At 32.1% G+C, this 27,032-nt stretch overlaps 3 protein-coding genes across 6 annotated transcripts in view; all 3 read right to left on the reverse strand.

Moving 5' to 3' along the window:
• Nucleotides 1-1,959: 1,959 nt before the first annotated feature.
• Nucleotides 1,960-3,929, reverse strand: LOC123710990 (gloverin-like). The gene is made up of 5 exons (XM_045663353.1): nucleotides 3,803-3,929; nucleotides 3,433-3,517; nucleotides 3,080-3,200; nucleotides 2,475-2,660; nucleotides 1,960-2,197 (listed from the first exon to the last, which is right to left on the reverse strand). Exons 2-5 carry the CDS (start codon nucleotides 3,510-3,512, stop codon nucleotides 2,066-2,068), a joined length of 519 nt encoding a protein of 172 aa, XP_045519309.1. The 5' UTR covers nucleotides 3,513-3,517; nucleotides 3,803-3,929; the 3' UTR covers nucleotides 1,960-2,065.
• Nucleotides 3,930-8,020: 4,091 nt separating this feature from the next.
• On the reverse strand, nucleotides 8,021-9,985 carry LOC123710927 (gloverin-like). Its single transcript, XM_045663251.1, has 5 exons — nucleotides 9,848-9,985; nucleotides 9,409-9,493; nucleotides 9,081-9,201; nucleotides 8,503-8,688; nucleotides 8,021-8,189 (listed from the first exon to the last, which is right to left on the reverse strand). Exons 2-5 carry the CDS (start codon nucleotides 9,486-9,488, stop codon nucleotides 8,058-8,060), a joined length of 519 nt encoding a protein of 172 aa, XP_045519207.1. The 5' UTR covers nucleotides 9,489-9,493; nucleotides 9,848-9,985; the 3' UTR covers nucleotides 8,021-8,057.
• A 3,281-nt stretch (nucleotides 9,986-13,266) lies between these two features.
• Nucleotides 13,267-27,032, reverse strand: part of LOC123710877 (transcriptional activator Myb) — a 47,981-nt gene continuing 34,215 nt past the window's right edge. For 3 of the 4 annotated variants that reach the window (XM_045663155.1, XM_045663156.1, XM_045663157.1), the window contains 9 exons: nucleotides 26,846-26,993; nucleotides 25,900-26,126; nucleotides 25,287-25,369; nucleotides 23,913-24,028; nucleotides 22,704-22,826; nucleotides 21,973-22,049; nucleotides 21,724-21,889; nucleotides 20,039-20,191; nucleotides 18,153-19,216 (listed from right to left, as the gene is read on the reverse strand). In XM_045663155.1, coding sequence (XP_045519111.1) covers nucleotides 18,698-19,216; nucleotides 20,039-20,191; nucleotides 21,724-21,889; nucleotides 21,973-22,049; nucleotides 22,704-22,826; nucleotides 23,913-24,028; nucleotides 25,287-25,369; nucleotides 25,900-26,126; nucleotides 26,846-26,993 — 1,612 coding nt within the window. In that variant the 3' untranslated portion in view covers nucleotides 18,153-18,697. Of the gene's footprint in view, nucleotides 14,557-15,159; nucleotides 15,268-18,152; nucleotides 19,217-20,038; nucleotides 20,192-21,723; nucleotides 21,890-21,972; nucleotides 22,050-22,703; nucleotides 22,827-23,912; nucleotides 24,029-25,286; nucleotides 25,370-25,899; nucleotides 26,127-26,845; nucleotides 26,994-27,032 lie in introns of those variants that run through there. The other variant, XM_045663158.1, reaches the window with a different exon arrangement.

Below are 27,032 nucleotides of genomic sequence, written 5' to 3' on the forward strand. Positions count from 1 at the left end.
TAAACCAAAACATCGTGATACGTGCATATCTAATATCCAAAAATAGATATCTATATAGGACGTCGTCATTTATTGGATTTTTGCTCCATGCCTTAGGCTACGGGAATTTATAGAAATATGTCAGTGTCACGGTATGACACAGTGCTATAAAATTCGCTACAATATTCATAAAATATACAACATAAATTTATTGAGGCATAAACAAACAAACTCGTAGCCAATTAGGACCAGCAACTCTTAACAGAACGCCGATAAATGATATAGCTGAAAATTAAGCATCAACGGTCAAAATTAAAGCCAGTCTTGAAGTGAATTTAGGACGAACACGCAATCTTAATTAACACAAGGAGGGTTACTCTAAAATAAAAGCTAGTTGTCTAATTGTATGCAATAGTCAGAGTAATCTCGCTTAGTTTAAATTGCAATTTAAAATTTGTAGTTACATATTTACTTGGAACCTTTTACATAGATTTTAGTTCAAATACGCTTTGAAAGCATATTAAAGTTTCCAGAATAGATTTTATTGAGATCTATTTACCGCAAATATAAGGCGAGAGTCGAACCAATATTAGATTCAATCAGAGGTCATTCGTTTTCTATAAGTACATAGATGCTTTACGTAATACCCTTACTGGAGTGTCTTAACTGGATTTACTAATTGTGACCTAAGTGTATAAACAAACAGTCGAAATTCGTTTGAGCAATCTATAGGATGCCAGTTTGATTTCGGTATATACGAATACCTTTTCGCATCTCTTTCGCACAAACATCTATTTAGACTCGTTGACTGTTTTTATAAGTACATATAATAAATACATAGCATATGAAATATTTAAGTATTATATGGCACGTATTACATAAAAAGAGGAACATTATTCATAGATATATCTCTCTATAAGTGTTTATAGGTCCAAGGGTTCAAGAAAAAAGCCTAAATTAATTACGTATAGTCCTGTTTATAACGTGCAATTAAGTATATGTTTCAAGCTAATCCGCATCCGCTTTCACATGCAACATAATCATACCGTAGACAATTTAATTAAACCCCTTACTAATGGGTTTCGATGTATGATGGGTGGCAATGAGACACCACAACAACACATTAGTTGAAGAAATTAGTCTAGTATTTTGAAATAATTTTGACTGTGTAAGAAAATTCTGACTCTGGATATCCAGTCAACTCGTTTTTATTGATTATGAATTTATTTGTAATTAATTCATGGTTATTTAAAGGACAGCAAATTGTTCATTTCCAGTTCTTCTCGTCCGTTATACGCCCTTGATTTGAGAACTGGCAGTAAATGTAAATTAATAACTATTTTAATATTTCTTATTCCATACGTGTACATTTAGTTACCTACATTAATAAATGATATTTTAATTTGATTTGAATAACATTTATTTATTTGCAGAAATTATAGCGTGCAGTGCTGATTTTCCTAAACATATATTTTGCAGTTTTGCATAAACATATTTGCAGACATGTTCGATAAAAGCACGTTACTGAATTTCTTAATGTTATTGATCTGAGTGCGTTTTTTAATAATGAATATATGTACTACATATATTAAAGTATCGACTATAAATATATTTGTACTTCTGATGTTTAAGGCATTTGTTCTATTGTTAAGCAGATACCTATATCCTTTTTCTCTTTACTTTTAATTTGCTTGAGAACCAGTATATGCCTTACATTTTGTTTACTTAATTAACTGACTTACTTTAATACAATTATATATGGATATAATCTGAATTAAATAAGTTATCATATAGTAATACCATTGGGATATGAATCCATCACCAGGAATATACCAAAGTCGCTATTAAGAAGTAAATTGGCATTTTTTGAATATACGCAGAAAGTATTTTTAAACGCGGTTAGCCGCGTGAATTTTGAAAGAAGATCTGTAAAGGAATTAGGAACTGGGAGTGGCCCTAGCTCAAACAATTACAATTAGGAATGTTTAAATTTGTGTTTAATGTTTAAATATAGGTCTTACATAAATTGTACGAGTATAAAAATACAAATTAATAAATAAATACTTTAATTCTTAATAAGTAACAATCACCAACGGTAGTTATAGGCGGCTCTGCCGCCGTAATCAGGGCGACGTCCAGACATTTGATCGTATGTGCCTTGGAGTGAGAAATCGCCGTTCTTACCAACTGGCCATTTTCCACCACCAGCCGCAGACCACTGTAAAAATAAAAATTGATAATGTAAAATTACTTATTAATGTTCAGGTTCGCGTAACAGTAGGCTGGTTGAGTTATTTGTTCTCAAAAACTATTTACAACATAGTACGTTATATCGGACTTTAAAAACATTATAAAACACCTCTTTATACATTTAGCTCCACATCACAAACACTAAATTGTTTTACAAAACAGAAATACGATAATTAATAATGTGTTTGAAAAAATATCAACGAAATCGACACAAGTTTTTATAATCGATAAATCAAATAACATACAGAAGTGGGTCCATGAATCTGTTTGCTGACATCCAATGATGCAGCAGCGTTGGAGTTTTGCCAGTTCAAGCCTCCTCCGAGGTGAGAGGAGTCTCCGAGAGGTCCCAGCACCCGGGTACCAGATAACTGACCTGATAGTTTTCCTCTATGGTCATCGAAGATCTGGTGAGTATATCCACCTTTACCCTAAAATATTTTGTTTTATTAGAACATATATAAATATATACGAATTCATATAATTTAATTAGATAGTTCCGAGGCAGTGACTTTTAAAATAAAATTATAAAAGTAATTGTTTGAAGATTTTTCTTTTTATTTTCAATAAAAATAACACAAAGTGTACAAAATGTATAACATTATATTTGTATCTACATGTGTCTAATTGAGGCGTTTTAAGGAAATGACTAAGGAAAAAAATCTACTATACCATGTGGGAAATGATGTCTGTATACTAAATCTTTTTGAAAGTACAAAAAAAGAATTTCAAAACGCTCAATTTTGGGTTGAGGTTGATTGTGGTGGGACAACCTGTACGCTTTAAAATTTATATTTGATTCAAATAATAAATAGGTAATCTAAAAAGAACATTTAATTATTATACTTACGAATAATCCATTGTCATTGGCTCCAACGGTTCCAAAAACTTTACCATTATTCCCAACTTTGTGGTCTAGTGTGAGGTCACGGCGTACCCTCATTTGAGGTTCTAGATACCATTCTGGGTAGCTAAGGAAGAATTCGTATCTTTAGTAAGGGCTAATTAATTAAACTTTATACTGCTTAAGAAACTGTAAGATTCCTAACTCTTCCTATAAATGTGTTAATAGAGTAACAAAATTGATTATATATAGCCTTTAGGCTGTAGTTATATGTGTCCAATAAAAGCAAATCAGGAATTGTATCTAATTGTATTAGTATAAAACTAGCAAATCTCTTATACACTTTAGATATTGCTTACCCATCATCAACGAGCTCCACATAATACTCCTGCGCCGCCACTGCGGATACAATCGCAAATAATACACAAAGGAACTTCATTTTATCTGAAATAGTAAAGAAACAAATAATATTATTTTGAAAATATATTTTTTAATTACATTAGGCAAATATTACACTTTAAGTTTTTAAAAATATACAAATTTATTTAAATATTCAAGTTTATTTGCTTTCCAAATCGTTCACGTAATGTATTTAAATGAAAAAAATAATAACCAAGCCAATCCGTGAACACATTTGCTGTACGTGGCTAGTTAAGTAATTATAATTAAAAAATTGTTATAAATAAACAGGACTTAGCTTAAGCTTAAAAATAAATTACGAATATTCACCTTTTAAACTTTACAATATCACAGTAGTAGTAGCCACGAAGAAGTGATATCTCTTTCTTGCTGCTTCTTGTTTATATACTAATGTTAACGGCTCAGGGGCTTCCCATCACCCGAACAAGAGTTCATTCCCGGAGTAAATCCCCTGAGAATCTTAAAGCGCGCGCCCGCAAACGTTGATAAGAAGTTATTTGTATCTGTTATCAATTATTGTATTTTATTATTTAGCACACTATGTAAAGTCTAGTATCATTTTTTGTATATACACATAATAGTTCTATTACTGTAAATAGGATGTAGGTTTGATTTCGGTTTGTGATTTATATATAATACAGGCCGATTTTTTTAAGTGTACTTAGCTTATACGGGTACATTGATTCTGAATATAAGTTTGGTTTTAGTCACAATAAGATTTATTACACAATTTAAAAAAACTTTATATTTTGTACTATAGCAAATAAGTATTGGTGATTCCTATTTGCGATATATTGCGATATTTAAACTTAGCACACTCTATTTACTATATAAAGAAATTGTAGGCCTGTGTAATAAATATATAACATATTTATTTTTTTGCATTTTATGACATTAAAATAGGAAAATTGTTTAGAGACTTGCTCGTTCCGTGGCGTCTAAAGCCTTTAAGGAAAAAAACTTTAATTATTGAAACCTTTAGGCACGTTTATTTATTGTTGTTTATGTGTAAAATGCAATAGCATTCGCTTTCACGTGTAACATAACCATACCCAGATAATTTATTTTAAACCCTTAATGGGTTTGGTGTATGATGGGAGGCAAGAAGACGCTTCAGTTGCTAACTACGTTTAAGTGTCGCAAGGAGTTACAACACTTAATTGCCACTAGTTGAAGCAATTAATCTAGTATATTGAAATACTTTTGACTGTGTAAGCAAATACTGGCTCGGGATATCCAGCCAACTCGTTTTTGTTTTAGGTGGAGGATTAGTAACGATTACATTAATTTATTTGTAATTAATCTGTGGTGATTTAAAAGACAGCAAATTGTTCATTGCCAGTTCTTCTCGTCCGATCTTAGTCTTTAATTTTAAATGTCAGTAAATGTAAATTAAGAAGCATTATATTGTTTTATTTTATAAATGTACATTAACTTACCTAAATGAATAAATGATATTTTGATTTCATTTGAATCACGTATATTTATTTGCAGAAATCTGTTATCAAAGGTAAAATCTAAGTCTGTGTGTTGTAGTGCGCAGTGCTTCAGTCAAGTTTTGCATAATCACATTTGTAAACACGGCAATAAAAGCATCTTTCTGAGTTTCTTGGTGTTATCGCCTTAATATTATTCCATGAATATTTCCTAAGAATAGCAGATATATAAACATAGAAAAAAGCGTTAAAAGGGTTTATCTTAACTAGGACTCAATACCTACTAAGATAAATGTTTCTTTGTAATAAATTTAATAGGTTCAAGTTTTGAGATCTTACATTCCTAGATGTGAAGTGCAAAGAACGAAGCGATGCGCGACTAGCTTTGAACTGGAGCATTTTGTGCATTGTCATATGATAGCAAAAGATATACTTTATGTTGCCTGTACGACGATTATTTTTTGTATGGAAACATTATTATTTTTCATTCACATTTTTAGGACGTCCCTACGAGTTCTTGTAAAATAAAACTTATTTAGAATGAAATGCACTTTTGGAATAAAATATTAACTTTTAGTGATGTCTAAGAAAATTATATTTCTTGTTAACGTTTATTAATTCACATTTATTTGTACCTATAGTTTATTGTAGTGTTTCTACACCTAGGTGTTAAGGTTCTAACACTATTATCACATCCCTTATAAATTCATATTGGGTTTTTACAAATCACCACTTCTTTATTCGTTAGACTTAAGAAAAATACGCGCGCATAAGGGATGTCAATAATTATAAATAATGTAATTTAATAATGTATAATTTACCTGCGCATGGAGAAATTACGATTACATAACCTATTTCGGTCACAGCAACAAATCGACGAAGAAGTCAAAAGGACAATGCAGGGGATGGCCCGCGCGTATTATATTCTATATCGATATTTCCCCTTCTTTCCTCTTCTTCGTAACACAGAACGGCAACCTCTTTTGTAAAAATTGTACATGAGACTCCATTGTATTTTTCTACATATGTTGTTTGTTTTAAAAACTAATAAATATTATAACCGGCTTCATACATTTAAATTAAATTTTGCAAATAGTTTAAGATCGTTGAGCAAAGACATAGCATGGCAAGTAAGTAAGTATTCATATAGGTAACATGTACACACAATATTGTCAATGCAGGCAGCACAGATACGGGTCTAAAATTTGTGGGGACAGAAGTGCTGTCCGATTCGAATAACGGTCTGATTTAAGACTCCACAATCTATACATTCATTAAATATAATAGCTAACTCTGAACTGATAGCATTGGTTATTGATTGTAAAATAAATACACATACACCCCAAAGATGTATCGTTTTTTTTTTAGTTGTTTAAATGTTTTAATATAATTGCATTAAGTTGTTGAAGTGAAACTTCTTTATCGGCGTTGTAAAAAAATGTACCGTCACAAATTTATCAGTTACGCGCCTTTATTTTGTCCCTGCCACGTTTGATTCGAAGAGATTCGAAGCCATTAATAACAAAAGTATATATAATAACGATAACAATGATGGTAATAATTCTATTACAATTAATGAAATTCTGTAAAAATCTTAGTAATAAGGTAAAATGGAATAATTGTATTATTTGTATACATGTCTATGATAATAAAAGCTTTTTTTAAACTTTATTTAACCAATTTCTGTGAAGTTGCATATAGTAGGTAATCTTCCGGAAAATAAGATCATAACGAAGTTTCATTTCTTACGTGTGTACACTAGTATACGCACACATCTTTTTTAACTTTAGTTGTTTAAATGTTTTTATAATATTATTGCAGTTAAGACGGCTGAACGTAAACTTATGATTGCACACAAGAACATTATTTTGCATTTGCAAGGCGGACAACTACGCAACAGATTATATATACTTTTTCTCTTTTTTTAAAATATATTTGTGAACCAGCAAACGCCTTAGAATTTGTTAAGTTTTGTTTACTAACACTAACTAAAACTATACATCGATATAATCTGAAATATGAACAAACATCACATATGAGCTTTTTAATACCAAAGTATTAAGAATTAAATTGACAATATTCCTTATACCTACCTAAAATGAAAAACGGCTTCATGTAGAATGGCAACTTTCTTACTTTTATTGTTTTTCGAAGTAATCCCCGTTCCTCTCTACATATTATCGCATTCGATGGAACCACTGAGAAAAGCAGTGGGCCCATTCTTCCTTAGTATTCTATGGTATTTTCGTAGGCTTTCACCGCATGTTCAGAATTTAAGTACCTAAGCGAATACCTCGAATTTTATCTTTAGTTCTTGGGTATAAATGAAAGTCGCAGGGCGCCAGGTCAGGACTGTATGGTGGATGACTCATTATCTCGACACCTACCATAGTCAAATATTCACGAGTCCATGCGAAGGTGTTTCTGGTCGTCGGCTAAAGTATGGAGAATCCATCTGGTACAAAGCTTCCTGACGCCTAAATGTTCGTGTGATATTTTTTGAACTTGACTCATATCGATGCCCAGGCTTGCCCATATCTTCTGATGGGTCACTCTATTATCGTCGTCTATTATGCATCGCACACTGATGTAATCTCCAGTAGTCGTTGTTAAAGGACGTCCCTCACGCGGATCATCATTGAGATGTAGCAATCTCCACGCTTAAACTCGTTAAACCGAGTAAATAGTGGCACGAGATGGAGCTTCATTAAAAAAATCTAATCGCAGCCTATCATAGCTTTGTTGTTGAGTAAGCCCACAAGGAAAATCATAATAAATCATTGACCGAAAATTTTCTGGCGTTAGGTTCATTTTAACTTGTAAAAAGAGTTTTAGATTTGCTGCCCATTCACAAAAATGAATGCAATATACTACATTAGGTTACCAATTGAAATTCAAAAAAGGTTTCATTTGCAATGTTTCTAACTGGCCAATTCTATTCAGAAAGTATTTTGTAATTCTTAATTTAAATATAGTACTTTTAAAGGAAAGGTGTGTAATGGAATTGGGAACTGGCTCTAAAGTATTAACAAACAATAGAGTTTAAATTAAGATATGTCTTACATAAATGCTACAAGTATAAAAATACAAATTAATCAATAAATACTTTAATTCTTAATAAGTTACAATCACCAATTGTAGTTGTAGACGGCTCTGCCGCCGTAATCAGGACGACGTCCAGAAATTTGATCGTATGTGCCTTGAAGTGAGATATCGCCGTTCTTACCAACTGGCCATTTTCCACCACCAGCCGCAGACCACTGTAAAAATAGTAATTGATAATGTATACTTATTAATGTTCAGGTTCACGTAACGTGGTAATGAGGTGAGTTATTTGTTCTCAAAAACTATTTACAATATGAAAAATTAAATACTATAATCTTAATTTATACTAAGATTAATTATCACATTCATAATAAAAAAACCTCTTTGCACAATTACCGCCACTTCAGAATCTTTTTGGGGAAGTCCAAAGACGAAACAATCATTTTTTTGAGTTGAAACGCCACTATGAAGAAAAAATATCAACGAAATCTACACAAGTTTTTATAATCTATAAATCAAATTACATACAGAAGTGGGTCCATGAATCTGTTTGCTGACATCCAATGATGCAGCAGCGTTGGAGTTTTCCCAGTTCAAGCCTCCTCCCAAGTGAGAGGAGTCTCCAAGAGGTCCCAGCACCCGGGTACCAGTTGCCTGACCCGTGAGTTTTCCTCTGTTGTCATCGAAGAACTGGTGTTCGTATCCACCTTTTCCCTAATTTATTTCATTTTATTAGAATATATATAAATATATATGGAGTTATTTAGTTTGATTCGATGGTTTCGAGACAGTGACTTTTGAAAGAAAATCATAAAAATATTTCTCCTATATATATACAGGTGTCTCTGTCACGTATTTTTTAAAATGTTGCCATTAAAAAAATTAAATGAAAAAAGTCTAATGTTAAAAAATAAAGAAAACATAAGAATAAACACACAAAGATATAAAAAGAAGACGCATTTAGTCCGAATTCTAAAATAGTAACACTTAGTCCAAAAACTTCGATCACCCGATTGGGGGCTGAGATAGATATCTGATTTAACCAGTATGCTATAATATTTCAATTTGTTATTAATTTATATAAAATGTTTAATTCAAATACTCACGAATAATCCATCGTCATTGGCTCCAACGGTTCCAAAAACTTTTCCATTTTCCCCAACTTTTTGGTCTACTGTGAGGTCACGGCGTACCCTCATTTGAGGTTCTAGGTACCATTCTGGGTAGCTAAGGAAGAATTCATAACTTTAGTAAGGGCTAATTAATTAAATTTTATACTTCTTAAGAAACTGTAAGATTCCTAACTCTTCCTATAAATGTGTTAATAGAGTAACAAAATTGATTATTTATATTTGTCCAATAAAAGCAAATCAAGAATTGTATCTAATTAGTATAAAACTAGCAAAACTCTTATACACTTTAGATATTGCTTACCCATCATCAACGAGTTCCACATAATACTCTTGCGCCGCCACTGCGCATACAATCGCAAATAATACACAAAGGAACTTCATTTTATCTGAAATATTATAGAACCAAATGTAAATCTTCATTATTTTGATGACCATTTTATTTATTACACTAGCCAAAAACTACTACTACTTGACCTTCATATGTTAAATATACAAATGACTATTTATTTGCAATGAATGTTTGAATACAAATTATAAAAAAGGAAAACGTTCTTGCCAAACCGTGAACATATTTACGGTAATCTTATAAATAAGCAGGGCCTAAATTCAGTAAAATATTTGAAATTAACACAAGACAGTTAAGAAGATTTTGCTTCATTGTTGCTTATATATAGTTTTATTATTTAATTACTTCGAAACCAATGAAAATTGAAAGCTAAAAAAACATTACGAATATTCACCTGTTAAACTTTACAATATCACAGTAGTAGTAACCACGAAGAAATGATATCGCTTCCTTGCTACTCCATGTTTATATACTAAACTTAACTGCAAAAGTTCTTCCCATCGTCCGAACAAGAATTCATACCCCGAGTAAATCCCCTGAGAATCTAAACAAAATGCGTCATCGCGTCTTTATTGATAAGAACTTATTTGCATGTTATGAATTATTGTATTATATTTAGCACATTATGTAAAGTCTCGTATTCTTCAGTATTTAAATATCGTTATTGCTTCATTGTTTAAAAATAATCATCATGATATACAAATTCTTGACATAATATTAACCGAAGGTTAAGGGCTATTGCTACTATATTTAGTATTTTGTAAAAAGGCAATTTAAAAACACACAAGATTAAGAATCTTATCTTACGACACTGATATACCAGCTTGGCTCATACGAATACTGCCTCTTCAGTAAAAAGAAAGTTAAATACATATACCTTTTAGATTGTAAGTGTAGAAATGTAATTAATTCTTCTCATAATAGCCTAAACTTGTATTCGTTTTTACAACAAACTCCCAAGCGAAATTAGAGAATTATTACTAAATAAATTCAAAGCCCTCGTTAAACGTGAATTAATCAATAAAGTATTGTAGAAATTTGACAAATATTTAAATGATCCTAATCCTTGGGATTGATTTGCCCCAGTTCAAACTATTTGTATGACTCAAAACTTAGCGATTAAAAAGAGTGGCAGAAAGTTTCTTGCCAGTTTTTCTTGCGCGCTCTACGCCCTTGCGAACTGGTAGTAAATGTAAATTTACAATTAATTTAACTTCTGACGTTCATAAGTGTACTCGTGTATAAAATATAATTATGCGTATTAAACCATTAAAAAGATTATTGCAGACGTGACCAACCGGCTCGCGGAACACAAAAAAATTAAAACGTTATAGTTTTGTGAAGCGGTATCGTAGAAGTTCATTGTCTGGTCTGCTAATAGCATCACTTGAACACATAAACCAAATAAGTTAAGATGACATTTTTGTTCGATAAACAATTCAACATTAAATAATAGAACTGTATTTGAAATAAACGATAATATACCATTCACTATTCTTTAGAAAGGTTACGTAACAATTTGAATGATTGAAAAAACTTCGTAAAGATATATTGTAGGTACCGATAGTAAAAGTTCAATACACTTCGTTAGATCGGGGATTATTTCGTGTGAGTAATGCACCAAAACGCTTATCAACAGGAAAACACAATTCATAACTAATTAAACGCAATTCTCGGTTTTATTAGTTTGTCAGTTTTCTAAAAAAATCCCCGTGCTTATTGATTGCCGGGTCCTTATTGATATGTAACAAAATTGAGACCTTGAAACTGGTTGTGAATTTCAAAATATGTATAAATAATATTATTATTGTATTCGTTTTTAAATGTTTATAATTGTTAACTCGATACGTAAATCCTTACCGTATAATACCTTACCTTTATTAGATATAATATAAAACAATATATTGATTTTAAGTAGATAAACTTACTAGATAAATATATAAAGAAAATGTGTGTATGTACTAGTGTACGCATGTAAGAAGTGGAACTTCTTTATGACCTTATTTTTTGAAAAATGATCTACTATATGCAAATTTACAGAAATTGGTTAAATAAAGTTAAATTAGATAAAATTTAACAAAAGGCTTTTATTATTATAGACATAATAATTTTTTTTCAGTTTACCTTATTACCTACTATTAAGATTATTACAGAATTTCATTAGTTGTAATTGAATTATTTATATCACTGTTATCGTTATTATATATTTTTGTTATTAATGGCTTTGAATCTCTTCGAACGTGGTAGAGACAAGAAATAGATGGCGCGTAACCGAAAAATGGGACAGTAAATTTTTTTCCAAAGCCGATAAAGTAGTTTCAATTCTGTCAACACATTTTGCCGGATATACAATAAATTTGTAAGTTTATAAATATTTAAGATCTATTTTAGCATCTATTTGTTTGTATTAGAATTGGAGTCAGATCGTAGTTATATTTATGAATTGATTATCGAACTAATAATAGAGCCATTTTAATAAAAGTTCGTATGAAAGTTCTTAATTCGTTAAATGACTGCTTCTGGGACTTTAACAACAAATTAAGGCATTGTACAAATGTTAGAAAGTTCCTATACATATAAAATAATAATTACATTATAATAAATTCTACGCTGCAAATCGTGATTACTAAAATAACAATTACAAAAAGCAATTTAAACGGCTAGATACGAAATACTTTACGGCCTATAATGGTGTGAATAAACGAATTTGTACTTTTCTTATCTAAATCATCGACCGGTCGAACCACTGACTGGCCCGAAGATCCCAGTTCGGTAAACACTTCGCCGATTCAGCGATGTCTATAACATTGTATGATTCTAAGCGAGATAGGTAGGTGTCGCTACAAAAGTGACTGTAAGCTATTTTGGTGTCAATAAATTTAACAAAACGTCTTTATCTTATTTATTAACTTGTGTGAGTAGTCCTTACAGCAGAAAAGTGACAGTCACTTTTAAAAAACTTTAAAAACTTCTACTGCTGTCCTCTTCACTAGGCATTTTCTTCTGAATAGCGAACGGTGGAATCGGTTTCCCGTGGGTGTCTTTCCTAGGAGATACGTCTTCCAATTATTTGGAATATGTCCTTCAAGAGCGTAGCAAATTTTAAAAGCCGGCAACGCACTTGATAGGCCTCGGCAACGAGTGTCTATCACTTAACATCAGTTGAGCCTTCTGCCCGTTAGCCCTCTGTTACGGGTGCGTTGATTGCCTTATATGGATATCCTGTACTGAGTATTCTCTATAGTAATGCCATTGTCCAGAAGATAAACCACTCCTTATATGAAAATTGTATTTGTTTTTACAACAAACTTCCAAGCGAAATTAGCGAATTATCACTAAATAAATTGAAAGCCCTCGTTAAACGTCAGCAGGAGGCATGGTGAAATAGGAGCACGCACTTACATTCTTGTGGGAACAACCGCACATACATAGTCAAAACTAACTAACATTACCGCATACACGAATTCAAGTACGACCAGTCACCACAAGTAGCACATGTTCACGAGGAAATTGACGTATGAATTTTACGAATATTTAAATGATCCTAATCCTTGGGATTGATTTGCTCCAGTTCAGTCAATTTGTATTGTACTCAATACTTAGCGATTAAAAAGAGTGGCGGATAGTTTCTTGCCAGTTCTTCTTATCCGCTCTACGCCTTTAACTTACGAACTGGTAGTAAATGTAAATTTACAATTACTTATTTCTTTTTGACGTTCTTAAGTGTACTTGTTTACCTATATGAATAAAGATATTTTGAGTTTAAATAGCACTAAAACAGTTTCATAATGCTTGGGGAAATAAAAGATGAAATTCAGTTTAAAAACCTCTAATCTTTACACACCGTAGAATCTTAAATTACAAACAAATTAAATACATATAAATAGTGACGAATACAAAACTATCGTAAGGAAACACGAAAATCTGATAACTACAAATGTTAGGAAAAGGAAATATAAATAAGAAAACCTGAAGGAGATGAAAAATACGTAGAGAGAAGAGATTGATAATTATAAAAAATTAGATGAATGTTAGACTGTACAAACGTGTTGTTTCGGTTTAGTTCCAAATATGGCCACGGAGCGCTGCTCACGTTTTCCTTACAGAAGAGTGTTTTTATTTTACTTAAGCTGAGATTCAGAAATATTACGCGCGAATTGTCACTCCCATACGTCAAAATCCAGTAGATTTTTGACGTACGGAGTCGGGCTTCATTTCTGAACAGCCGTGTTTTGTATTCGTCTTCAACACTAATCTTTAACTTTTCTTAAACTAATTAAATATTGCGTATAATATTTACAATATGGCGATAAACCCATGATAAAATTTGACCCAAAAAAATAACTAAAAAATTCGCAAGATAGCTAGGATTTGTTTTCGAAATTAACCTGATTTTACATATAAGACACTCCCATGCAAAAACGTACACAAACATATCACACAACTGCTTACCACATAAACTGAATAGTGATTTAAACCAATAGTTATTTAGAAACTTTAACTTGACGTCATACCGTATTTTGATAGTTTCAATAGCGAATGCAAGCTTAGTATTAACTAGCTTTTTCCTTTAATTTGGATCGAATTGTTGACATACACCATGATTATTATGAGACACACTTATATACCTGTTTTAGTCAAAGGTTTACAAATCAATCACACAATACAAAAATAGTATTTTTCTTAGAGTAGTGAGGTTTTTTCTTACTAATACCTAAATAAACCCTTATATGCTAAAGTGATTTCAGTTTTAAACTCTCGCCTATATTTGTGATTTGCTTTTCAGCCATTTTTCAGCAAAAAAAATCTGTATAAATGAATTTTTAAGTTTTAACCAACATATATTAATTTTAATAAAAAAAATATGGACAGATAAAAATATTGACTATAATTAAACTCATAATTTCCTTAAAGTAATTTTTGACTGCCAATTATTTCAACTATTATGCGGGTAGTTTGAACTACCCTCCTTTTTTAAAATCAACAAAAATTAAGCGATCTAGGCTTTAACGTCGATTTCCGTAAATACTGATGCGCGAGCGCAGTTAGGTCGAGTTGATCCTGTGTTAGGCCGCAAGCTAGTACTTCCCACTTAATTGTTGACTGAAAACAAGAAAAAAATACCTATTATTAACGTGAATTAATAAAATTTCTCGCTTTTATAAATAAATTTATAATACGTTTTAGTAATAATAGTTACAATAACAATATGTATCAAAAATTTATCCGTCTTCATAAAAAAGGATAACAATGTGACCTGTATGTGATATTTTTAGTTGGACTATAATCTATTTGAAAACTACAAAACCTTTTTTCCTTACCTTTCCAAAGCCGTGTACAAATTATTTGAGGCCAAATAAGTATGAGGGTGTGCAATTATTTAACCAATTATAGTATAAAATTCGTAATATTACAGCGTTTAGCCAATTCAAAAGTGCATTTAAGATATATATCAGAATGGTAGACTAAAATTAGGACGGGTGATGGAGACGTGTATCTTGTTCGTATATATTAAGTTTCTCATATAAATCAAAAAACATTTTTGTAATGAGAAATATAGCCACAAATTCATAGAAAACTTAGGCTCAGAATCGTGATTTGAACCAGTTATATAGTAGTTTTTGAGTTAACACGCACTTAAATAGTGTTGAGACATTTGAAGTCAGTTTAAATAACCTTTACAGCCAGTCATATCAATATACTAACCATTATAAAGGACGGCGTCTCCTCCTTGACTTCAGGCTCTTGGTCGAATTTAATCGACCGTACAGCGGATTTCTTCACTACCGGCTCATCTGAAGTACGTCGCGGTGCCTATAATACATATTTTTCTCTCAAACTCCGATATTTGTTAAAGTATGAATATTCAGATACTTATGAAAGTATCAAAATGATATGAGAAAGTAAAAAGGCGCAGCGCTAACCAGATCGATGAAACCTCCTTACAATCAAGAACCCGCATTTCGTAACACAATACGTGGGTACTTTGTATTGAAGAATTCGCATGGATCAACCATTGATCCGCGAGTATACAATGTAAAAACATAATTATGTAGTTATTAAAAATAATTAAAGAGAGAATGCATCATTAGAGAGGTGGATAGATAGAGCGAGATATAGATATAGAGAAATTTGGAAAAATCTAGAGGGAAGCCCGTGAAGGGATTCCGCCGACCAATGGTTACGAAGTTAGGATAACGAGTTTATATAACAAATTTAAACTATTTGCTATCATTCGTAAAGATTAAATATGAACAGACTTTATTATTAATATAATGCATCCAGTAAACATTTGTCTCCTATTTACTTCAAAGGCAAACACATCCGGCAAATGGGCAAAGGCATGCATTTATCTTCTGTATTGCCGTAAACTTTATGACTGAAAAATGTATAATGACCGTAAAAATTAAGAGAAAGAGACGAATTGGACGCTGCCTAATACGATGGAACGAACAGGTACTACACCTGGAGACTACAGTTCTAAAACCATTCCTAGCTGAAGATTGTCAAATATGAAGGTAGCAATACATTGGGATCGGGAGCATCACGACGCTTCAGTAAGAACGTATCAATAACATCGATAAAAACCTGATTAAAACATTTTGTATTAGAATTGTCGCTGAATAAGAACCCGAAATGTCAAGACTTTAATATTTATATTCTAATTAATTGTAAATTTAAAATGTTGCATATACATTTATTTATATTTAAAATGATGGAATAGATGCAGTAAGAACAAGAAGACATTTCTTACATCTCTCGCAAGAGAAAAGAACCCCAATGTGGTACCAGCTGCCCACTGAAGAATTTCCAAACCAATTTGACTTAGGGTCCATAAAGAAAACAGCGTACCAATCCTTCAAAGGCCGACATTTGCGAGCCCTTTGCCAATGTCTATCACTTAACATCAGGTGAACTTTCTTCCCGTTTGACCCCTCTCATTAAAAAAAAAACCATTTCGTAGCTTTAGAGTTTATCACGTTCATACAAAGAGACGCGTTCGGGGAGTTCATTTTATAATATACCTAACACTAGCTTTGAAGAGTGAATAAATACAATACACATCAACAGATTCCCTTATAAATGTGGAAATCAAGTCTTTATTAGATATTACTTTTTATTGTCTTTGGTCGCTTGTCAATTGTAAATTGTCGATTTAAATGCACTCTGTATCGAGTAATTGCGGAGCAGAAATACGCTAAGTCTTGATTGATTCAAGTTAACTTTCATTATGTACACTGCCATCTTTTGAAATTAACTGAAATGTTCCTCTTTTAGATGTCTAAAAAATTAATTATATACAACAGGGGAAGATTATATATCTCGCAAATTAAAGCTAGAACAAATATTATCTCTCTCCCTTCAGTCGGTAGCTCACGTCATGGTCAGCAACATTGGAGTAAACATTAGAGCGGACTATCTGTTTCCACGGGTATCTTTCCAGCGACTCTCTTATGAAACTCTGTTTTGAGGGCGATGAATCTTTCATTTGATCGGGGCTGGGGCGGTCGATCCCTGCCTTCTGAGTTACCAACCACGAACAGTTTCTCCAAGTTTTCATCGCCTCTACGCAATGTATGGCCGAAATAAGATATAATTCGTTGTCAGCATATGGTAGACAGGCAGTCTGTATGCGGAATTGTGGCAGGATCTATCTCCGCATCAGGCGGTTAAACTTATCCAAAAAATTATAATACAGTCAACTAGGCCAAAAAAATAAAAATGGAAGTAATCATGACGTGTAGACTTCAAGATGGAAGATTCATAAAACGAGTATCATTATGGAGAGAACCAAGAGGACGACCTTTCTAAACCTGTACCAGGCTCGATATGGTTTGTGTGAAAGAAAATGGTATTCCTTCAAGCTACTAAAATCTCAACCTATTTTTATATTTTTATAAATGTAATAGTTATTGTTTAATTGTAACTATTAAGGTTATTGTTAATTAATTTTACGATACGAGCTAACGATATTAACTATTTTTTAATATGATACAATTGTAATGTAAATTTTTAAAATGTACTATAAATATATGGCGACTTAAGAAATGGAGGGGCGCCCTCTGTGATTAGCGCATTCAAGTATATAGGCAATTTCTATGCACCGTTTTACCCATGTTACAAACAACCAAGTGACTATTTTTACCTAAAAGTCACTAAAAAGTTTTGCTACTAATGGCGATAATTTTATTAAGAACAATTATGCGTAGTTCAACCCCCCCCCCCCCATCTCAACCCTGTAACGCATTGTAACCTTTTACAAGACCCCCCTTCCGTCAATATCATGACTTCATATTTGAACGCTCTCTTAGTTTTGACGTCACAACGTCCAATAAATCAGCAGCATAAAGCGTAACTCATTGTCCCGTTACGCTCATTGTACGCTTACTCCGCATCTATCTCACTTCCACTCGAAGGGTTAAGTATGCAGTCTTTCATTACTGTTTTGTTATGACGTTGTCTCGGGGAAACTATTGTCCATAAACCGACATTACAGACAACCATTTTTAACCTATAATGATTTTATAATGGAACAATTTATTTTATATTTCTTTTATCATTTCTGACACTTTGGTCATGTAAGAAATAACTTTATTATTAATAAAAGCTAAAACTAGAACTCTAAAACTCCATTATCGTTAGATGTTAGCATATACATATATTTTTTGCGTTTGTTGTAACATAAATAAAACCAACAGTTACTGTAATAGACATTTATTGAAAGAAATGACAACGGTTTGGACTTTGGAATGGGTACTATCAATATTGACAGCGAAAAAAAAACAATACAAACAAATTTACACATTACAGCTATAGAATAAATTAAAACAATTTAATACATAACAAAATACAACAGAAAATAAATAATGTTTTAAAGTATCAACACTGGCCTGTCAATATTGCGGGAGAGGAACGGGAGAGGGGGGGGACGTCATTAATTTCAAATATCATTAAGTAGCTGCCGATCTCATTAAATAAATAATGTAATTATATTACGAAAATGCAAATTACAAAGCATAAATAAGACAGGTCCTTAGGGTCTGTTAGTCAATTCGATTATCCTTTATCAAACAAATAAATAATACTCGCCAACGTAGTCTACGTAATACTTGCAACTTAAAATAATTTTGGTGCTTGGTAAACTTGAGGTAAACTTAACTAAACTAAAAAACCTAATATAACCTGACGAACTGTCTTTGGCCCGATTAATTGGAGACCTTGCATCCGACGTCTCGACCGAACTTTACATATTATTAGTAAATAAATAATAATCGTTATACAACTCCTCGTTCTGCTTCTCCTTGTCGTCTACCCACCACTGATTCTCTTTCTCGTTTTTAATTTTATTCGTTAATATCTCGTCTATTCTGGACGTGGAAGGTTTTTGGTTGGTCACTTTGTAAATGTGGTCGACCAGGACGTTGGTGAGCACCTCCTTGGGGGCTATTAGATCGTTCAGTTCGTTGACGCCCGTGATCGTTTTTATCCTATCGGCGTTGAGTCTAGCGAAGGTTCTAGGGGAGTCTAAGTTAGTGATGTCTTTGAAATGGTTATGGTAGTACGGAAGGTTAGGATTAGTGGGGACGTAGGACCTGTGTTGTACCTTTGTTTCCAATAAGATGGAATTCGCTTGGAATTTCGTGTCCGGCGTGTTTTCGGCGCTGACCAGGCTATGGAGACTGGTCGATTCGTCCAAGTAGTTCCGGTGCATGTTTGGGGTTGAGAATAGTTCGGAACTCTCGTCGCCGGCGAGGGTTTTGCTCTGAAATTGACGGGAAACGGTATTAGATAACGTAGAGATGTATGAAAACTTTTTGTCTTTAATAATGTTAGCATGCACTATGAGACCTTTAAGCCTTAGTTTAGAGTCGAGACTTAGGGCTAAGTATGACTTATGTACATTATAAATCTTACTTGTTAACGTACTTAGTTTTAAAGTTTAAATGTAATTTAAAAAAAAGGGAAAAATGAAAATTTTTGTTTTAATTGCTTTAGTTTAGTTTAAAGACTTGTTCAAAATAATTAATTGTAACTGTTTTAAAAGTTCATTATCACGTTCAGAAAATAATTTCTGTATTTTTGCATTGCACTATAGAATGAAAATAGTGTATGATACACTATTTTCATTCTATAGTGAAACAGACATATTTTCGACTTTATCTCTTAAAAAGAACCTTTTCGGTAAACAATATCCATATATAGTCGTTCATAGAATCCAATTTTTTCATCCGTCTCTGTTAGTGAATGTAAAATCTAGAAATCACACATTATATGCGAAGGCTACATTGCGTGAATATAACTGCTTCACTGCAGATAAGGTCTTAGGTACTAATGCTGGTTCAAAAAAATATTTTAAATAAAAAAATGGCATTGCTAGGCCTAAGTTTGGAAGTTTGGGGTTTTGGAACACTGCGTGTTTTTTTCCGTTAACAGAATCGCGGCCGGCCGGCATTATAAGTCTTTTTACAAAACATGGGGCATACTAATTTCATAAATGGAGAAGTATTTTTGGACGAATTAAAAAAAACACGAGGTCGATACTATCCACATATAGTATGTTTTAACACTCCGTGTAAGCACTCACCGGTGTCTCCACGACGAAGCTGACGTCAGGCACGTGCGAATGGGGCGTGGATGTGGCCACGCCCCACGCCTGGGCCAACGCCTTTCTCGCTCTCTTGTGCGACGGCACGTTCTCTTTCCCCAGGGACGCCGTCCCGATACCGCTGTCGTTCACCTTCGAATATGTTAGGATTATTAATATCAGGTGTAATTGCCTTAACCACACTGGAATTTACATCAAACTCTAAAATGTTGTTTGTACTTAACGTAACGTAACCTTTTTCTCCATATAACGCCAGATTAGATTGCTATAATGGCTACAGCGTGCGACTCTCATCCCTGAAGTCGTACGTTACGTGAATCTCGTATACTCATGGACGTGTCTATGCGCATTTAACACTCGAAGGAAAACATGGTGAGGAAACCGGCCTTTGACTCAAAAATCAACATTGTCCGCACAGAAGGATCACCTACTTGCCTATTAGAAAAATGATCACAGTAAACAAATCTGAGGTCCAGACCTAAATATGTAAAATCCCTTCAATGTTAGCGACATAAAGAATGCTGAATTGCTTAAGCCTTTGATAATGAATGAACCTATGATATGATTTTTTCTCTTTTTATTCTATGAACCCAACTGTCACTTGATCTTTCGGTGACGGACTCAAGAGGACAAATTAATAGAAAATATATATAAATAAATGAAACTGATTTATTTATATCTGTCCGTCACTACTTTTAACACATTTTTTTTTAATTTTATAGAACATACTATGCCGTAGAACATTTTACAAAAAAAAAATACGGAAAACTTCCCCAACAGTTTAATAACTTAATTATTACCGCTTATATTACAGATAATATTAAATAAATATGCAATAAAAACTTTTTTGTTTGAGTTAAAATTTACGTTAAACCTAATTTATAAAACTCTATGATTAAGAAGATAATATGTTCTGACAATAGTTATTTAATCTAAGATTAGTTAAGTTACATATATATATATATATATATTAGTAAAATCAAAAACTAAATGCTGCCAGCGTTAAAGGGACCATTTTTAATGTTTTATGTTTTTTATTATTACTATGTAGATTAATAAAATTGTAAATACGGTATATTTGATTGTTGTGTTTAGGTTTTATTTAAAGAAATATTTTTTTTTTTTTTAGTAAATTAGAAGCGTAAAACAAATGTTATCAATCATTGCACACTTGAAGCCAAAATGAGCCCTGCAGGTTGTTACACACTCATAAATTGTAATATAACATTTTCGTTTCCGGTAAAAATAAATGTTATGACATAATCAGTAATTGAAATTTTACCAAATTGTCTAAGACAGACATCAAAGGGATTCTGCATTTTTGTTCTCTTATGAATGTAACGTATGGTTAATCCATGACTCCTACTTATCAGTCATGGTCAACAACAGTCTACATGTGCAAGCGATCCCAATTTGTAAACAAAATAACGAATTTCTTAGAAACTTCGTATGCATGATGCCGACAGTCGAGTTAATTGCGGGCTTGGACTTAGCAATTTAAAAAGTAATTTATTACTCAATTGTTGTCGTGGTTGAGAATGGGTGTAATGTTATGTAGAGTGTATCATTGTATGGAAGACAAGCTAAACCAACTAAAGCCAATTGATTTTGACGGTTAAGGGATTTCGTCATTAAATCGAGGAATGCCCATGCCCCACTCTTACCTGTCCATCATGTTCCATGGCGAGAGTGGACTCGTTATTAGCGCTCTCTTCTCGTTCAATCATTTCCGTGATGTCTGCTACGAGGACCCCGGGACTAGAAGGCGAGTATTTTAGGCCCGATTTCTTGCCAATCTCCGCCATTGCAATTTTGAAAGGAGTTGGAGTTCTGAAAATTTAAAAAAAAATCATAAACTGGCCGACACAAAAATTACAAATTTATTAAAAGGAATAACAATAGGATAAACTTACTTGGGTGTGGTCTTGGAGCCTCCGGGCGTTAGATGCGCAGGAGTCGGTGTATGAAGTAATGGACTTTGAGTCCAATCCTGGAAACATTAATGGATTGTTTAGTAGGGAAATCAATTAAATCATTTCTTTCTAATAATGTGATACATTTATCCAACAGTAGTTACTATTGTCTTTATATTTGCCAAACTCATGCCCCGATGGTTTGATGTTTCTTTGAAACAACTTTATCTAAGAGACTTCTCAATATAAAGGTTAACTACATTATATTTATTTAGAAGCAAAATATATATTATACAAAAAATACATGACGATTTTGATTATTACATTCTACCGGATTTTCATTTTCTAAATGTTATTTTTAAATATCTGATAAAAATTCTTATAATTAATATATTCTGTATATATAGTTTCAGTCCACCAATAAATTTGTCATAGTAACAAAATTCCTATTATTACAATCTAGAAATTTATTTAACCAGAGAAGTCAAACAGGAAAAAATCCTCAATATATTTAATTGATTTTCGGTTCAGCCATTTTTTAAAGAACGGGCAGAAGCCTCATCTTCATAAATGATGGACAGTGTGTACATTGCCAGAGCCACATACATTGCTTTTAAGTATTGGTATGCTCTTCAAGGTTCCACATAGTGGTTCCACTGTCTTAAAAAACGCTCAGTTGTAGAGCGAAATTACTTTATTTTATTAATTACGAAAATTCCTTAGTGTTTTACCTTAGTAGCTGAATGCCGTAACGATGAATCGAAGTTCGGGAAGGAGAGCGTAGCAGGCGAATTGAGGAATTGCGAGGGACTGAACGGAAGCGCTTTGATTGGAGTGGCGCCTTCTGACCATGCCTGGAATTGAAAAAAATATAATTTAGAATTTCTCTGAGAAAAAATCTTTAGAATGTTTCTTTAGTCTATTATCTATTAGAAATCAAAGGACAGTCTTTGATTTCTAATAGAAAACAAATAAAAAGTATAAATTTTTAATAAATAAATGATTAAGAAAAACATTTTTTGAACGGATTGAAGCTATGTATTATTATTAAAAACTTATTAAATTTTAATTTTTTTTAAATTAATTTTTTAAATTTTTTAATTTAAAATTAATGTGTAAAAGCTATGTTAACAAAATACAATACTAAATAAATGATTATTTGCGTGAGACACTGTAGTTGATATCAATTTAATAACATTTGATAGAATATGTACGATACAAATAATATAAGAATTGACCATTTCATATTACTAATAATGTAAAATATAAAACTCCTTTAAAGACAAATTTATTATTATTATTATAACAAATTCTATCACTCTTGTATCAAATGATTATAACAGAAAAATATATAATATAAACAGTTGAAACACCTTTCGTAAGTTAATTGTTAATAACGTTCTCCGATCCTATCGACATATATGTTTGCAGTTTAAAGTAGTGATATTGTGTATATTATGTGTTTAATATTATGTATGTATTATATTTTATTAAATGTTTCTCAATATAATCGTATTGGCATAGACTGTAAGGAAATAAAGAATGAATGCATAGCCGGGTTCGAACACATGATCTAAGGATTGAGAATTGATTGCCTACTGTATATCAGCTTACGAAATTGCAAAATTTAAGCAAAAAAATAGATAATTTCTAGTAGATTTTTTTAATCAGTTAATACAAGTAACGATAATAAGAATAATAAATAAAAGTATTTTACGTTACTATTTAAGGGTTATTTTCTCTTCAGAAATGCGTACCTAGCAAAGCGATTTTGATGAAAATACTTATTTCAATCAGAAAAGCATTCATGTTTGGCATTTTTCGTGGACAAACATACACTTATGAAAATTATTCTAATAGATTACACATTTAATTCCAAGTTTTTTTTTATTAACAATTAAAAACACCTTGAAGAAGTTAGATACGATACAATTACTCACAGAGTTATTTCTAGAAGCCTTCCCCCGTCGTAGTATGGGAGGTGGACTGGACTCCAGAAGTTTCTTCTTCGGAGACATATATATTGGAATATCTTTATTATCTTGACACAGGAACGCTGGAAATATATTAATAACATTATATATTTATTAATGTAATAATTGAAGTGAAACTTCTTTATCGGCGTTGTAAAAAAAATACAGTCATATTTTTCGGTTACGCGTCACATTTTTCCGTTGCGTGCCATTTTTCCTTGTCCCTACCACGGTTACTATTCGAAGAGACTCGAAGCCATTAATACCAAAAATATATAATAACGATAACAATGATAGTAATAATTCTATTACAATTAATGAAATTCTCTTATAATCTTAGTAGTCACGAGGTAAAATGAAGTAATTGTATTATTTGTGTTCATGTCTATGATAATAAAAGCGATTCGTTAAACTTTCTCTAATTTAACTTTATTTAACCAACTTCCGTAAAGTTGCATATAATAGATCATTTTTCGAAAAATAAGGTCATAAAGAAGTTTTACTTCTTACGTGTGTATACTACTTTTTGTTTGTGTGTGTACACGCACACAAAAAAAAATTATATAGCAAACGCTGCCGCCACTGGATCAGCAACAGCAGTTAAGAACTGGTACGTCTTTTGCTTGAAGGTTTGGTTCGGAAATAGTTCTCACCTGGTTCCATAATGTAGGTACACGGCAAAAACTGTCTTAAGAAAAGCTCAGTTGCAGAACGAAGTACATATTACATATTTAAGTAATGGATGGCATATATATTGCCACACTTTTTAAATTAATTTGCTTTAAATTTTCATCACTGAACCGATGAAGACACACTCTGAAGTTCGCTATAGTCAACATTTTAGTTTTGTCTATTGTTAGGGGCGTTTTTCTACAAACGAAATGATTTTTCAAAAAGGTTATTCGTGTACGTAACTACACATACGCTTGGCAACGCACTCGCGAGCCTTCTGGCAATGCGAGTGTCCATGGGCGGCGGTATCAATTAACATCAGGTCCAGCTCCTATTACATAAAAAAAGTTTTTTTTATTGATAAAAGTTTGCTAACTCAGCATTATATATTGGTAAAAAGAACCATAATTTTTAATGTGACAAGCACTTATAGGCATCACATACACGAAGAGATCATACAGATATCAAACAATATTTTATTTACCAGAATGCTCGATCTGAATATCGGTGAGTTTTAGCCAAAAGGCTTACTAAAAATACACGAATATTTAATTATGATCGGTTTAAAACGAGATCTTTTATATTTACATTTTGCGATGTTCCAGTCACATTGCGTTTTTTAACTGTTAACTAGTACTAATATTATACGTATAAATGATTAATATTTACCATTTTGTTCATTACTCGATGACGGCTGCGAAAGGTATGACTTTATTGGTGATTCATTGGGAAGAGAGTTTATGTTAACGAACCTGAAAAATTATACATCACATATAAAGGACATGTTGTCTTTAAATTTTAAAAACTGTTTTTTTTTACTGGAAATCGAACTGATTTCTTTTAGCATAATAGTTTTTGATGTTATTTATTATAAGTTTTCCAAAAAAGTTTTTTGATTTTCTTATTTGGTGATTACGTCAACAGTATTTATTTACTTTTTACCACATTGTCTATGAAAGAAAACACTTTTTTACCGAATTGAAGTTATGTATTATTATAAACTTATATTATAATAATACATAGCTTCAATCCGGCTTTCAATATGTAAAAGCTATGTTAACAAAAGACAATACTATGTGCCATTGCTTGACAAGGAAATGCATTTTCGAGGATTTCTACAAAATTTGCGTAATCCTTATTTACTTATACTTGCGTAAATTCTTTTTGGAAGAATCTTCGAAACCCCCCTCCCCTCCCCCATTTACTTGAACGTTCCCGAAGTGTATTTTTCTAGTTACTTATAACTACTATTATTTAATGTTTAAAACAAATTTTAACTCACTTATAATCCGACCCAACTATCTCCATAGTATCCGCCGGAACCAAGCTCCCTCGTTCCGGCGAATCTCTTATTGTGACATTTGACGAATTTGACGTGTTTGACACATTCTGCAACGAGTTGAGTTGCTGCTTCAGCAGCTGACGGAAGTGCAGCACGTGCTTCGATGGCTGGCCATTCGAAGACGTGGTACTTTGTATTGAGTCGTTGAATGGATCTGACCAGGTATTCTGGGAAACATTAAAAAAAATATTAATAATAAACTTATATAATATAATCACAAAAATATTTGAATTTTTCATATGAAGTATTTATTACTTTAGAACTATAATGACGTTACAAAAAAAGGTAAACAGCAACAGACAATACTATGGCAACATTGTAATAGAATAATAAATTCAAAGGACTTCATTGAGGTATTGCCATAATGCACTTCTATGAAGGCATCATTCATTTATTTATTGGTTTCAAATAATTGCTTGGATTAAAAAAAATGCGTCGTTCTAATGTATACATCTGTCTCTTTTCAGCACGGTGAAAACACAATTTGTCAAAAAGACAAGAGATATATTCAGTTTTTATCAATTAGGGGTAAATATTAGCTAGCTTACATAAGTGTAAAAGTACTGCACACATAAAAATAAATTAAATGAAAAATATGGAGATAATTTTTTCTTAGAATATTTCAGTTTTTTTTTTGTTTTTCCCGGATAATGGGAAATTTATAATACGACCTTTATAATCGAATTATAGTATATATTTTATTAGTATTATTTTAAGTTATTTAAATATTACATCTATTTTGGAATAAAAACCCCAAAATGATAATTCCACGCAAAGCGTTAGTCAAAATTATAAAAAAAAAAACAATACGAACCCTACTTCAAAGCATTTGAGAAAAGAGATCAAAATTAGCGAAAAAAACTAGTAAAAAATAAAGCACACTAACATCATAAACTACAGCAACCTTTGGCTCAGTGGTATGATCATATTTCTTGATTTTGCTTTTCCGCCGGGATTCAAACGCATCACCCCCATCCGGCTCGTACTTCCGTCGCATCGTTGAATTCCAGTGGTTTTTAATTGCATTATCGGTCCTGAAATTCAATATAATAGACATTAATCAAAAAATATAT

The sequence above is a fragment of the Pieris brassicae genome, chromosome 6 (assembly GCF_905147105.1).
Source record: "Pieris brassicae chromosome 6, ilPieBrab1.1, whole genome shotgun sequence".
Classification (NCBI taxonomy): Eukaryota; Metazoa; Arthropoda; class Insecta; order Lepidoptera; family Pieridae; genus Pieris; species Pieris brassicae.

Excerpts from the sequence above, each read along its gene's own strand:
- LOC123710990 (XM_045663353.1), bottom strand. The coding sequence starts at position 3,512 with ATGAAGTTCCTTTGTGTATTATTTGCGATTGTATCCGCAGTGGCGGCG. Across the intron at positions 2,661-3,079 it reads CCAATGACAATGGATTATTC|GGTAAAGGTGGATATACTCA; the intron begins GTAAGTATAATA and ends AAAATATTTTAG. Across the intron at positions 2,198-2,474 it reads AGATTCATGGACCCACTTCT|TGGTCTGCGGCTGGTGGTGG; the intron begins GTATGTTATTTG and ends TTATTTTTACAG.
- LOC123710927 (XM_045663251.1), bottom strand. The coding sequence starts at position 9,488 with ATGAAGTTCCTTTGTGTATTATTTGCGATTGTATGCGCAGTGGCGGCG. Across the intron at positions 9,202-9,408 it reads GTGGAACTCGTTGATGATGG|CTACCCAGAATGGTACCTAG; the intron begins GTAAGCAATATC and ends ATTCTTCCTTAG. Across the intron at positions 8,689-9,080 it reads CCAATGACGATGGATTATTC|GGAAAAGGTGGATACGAACA; the intron begins GTGAGTATTTGA and ends GAAATAAATTAG.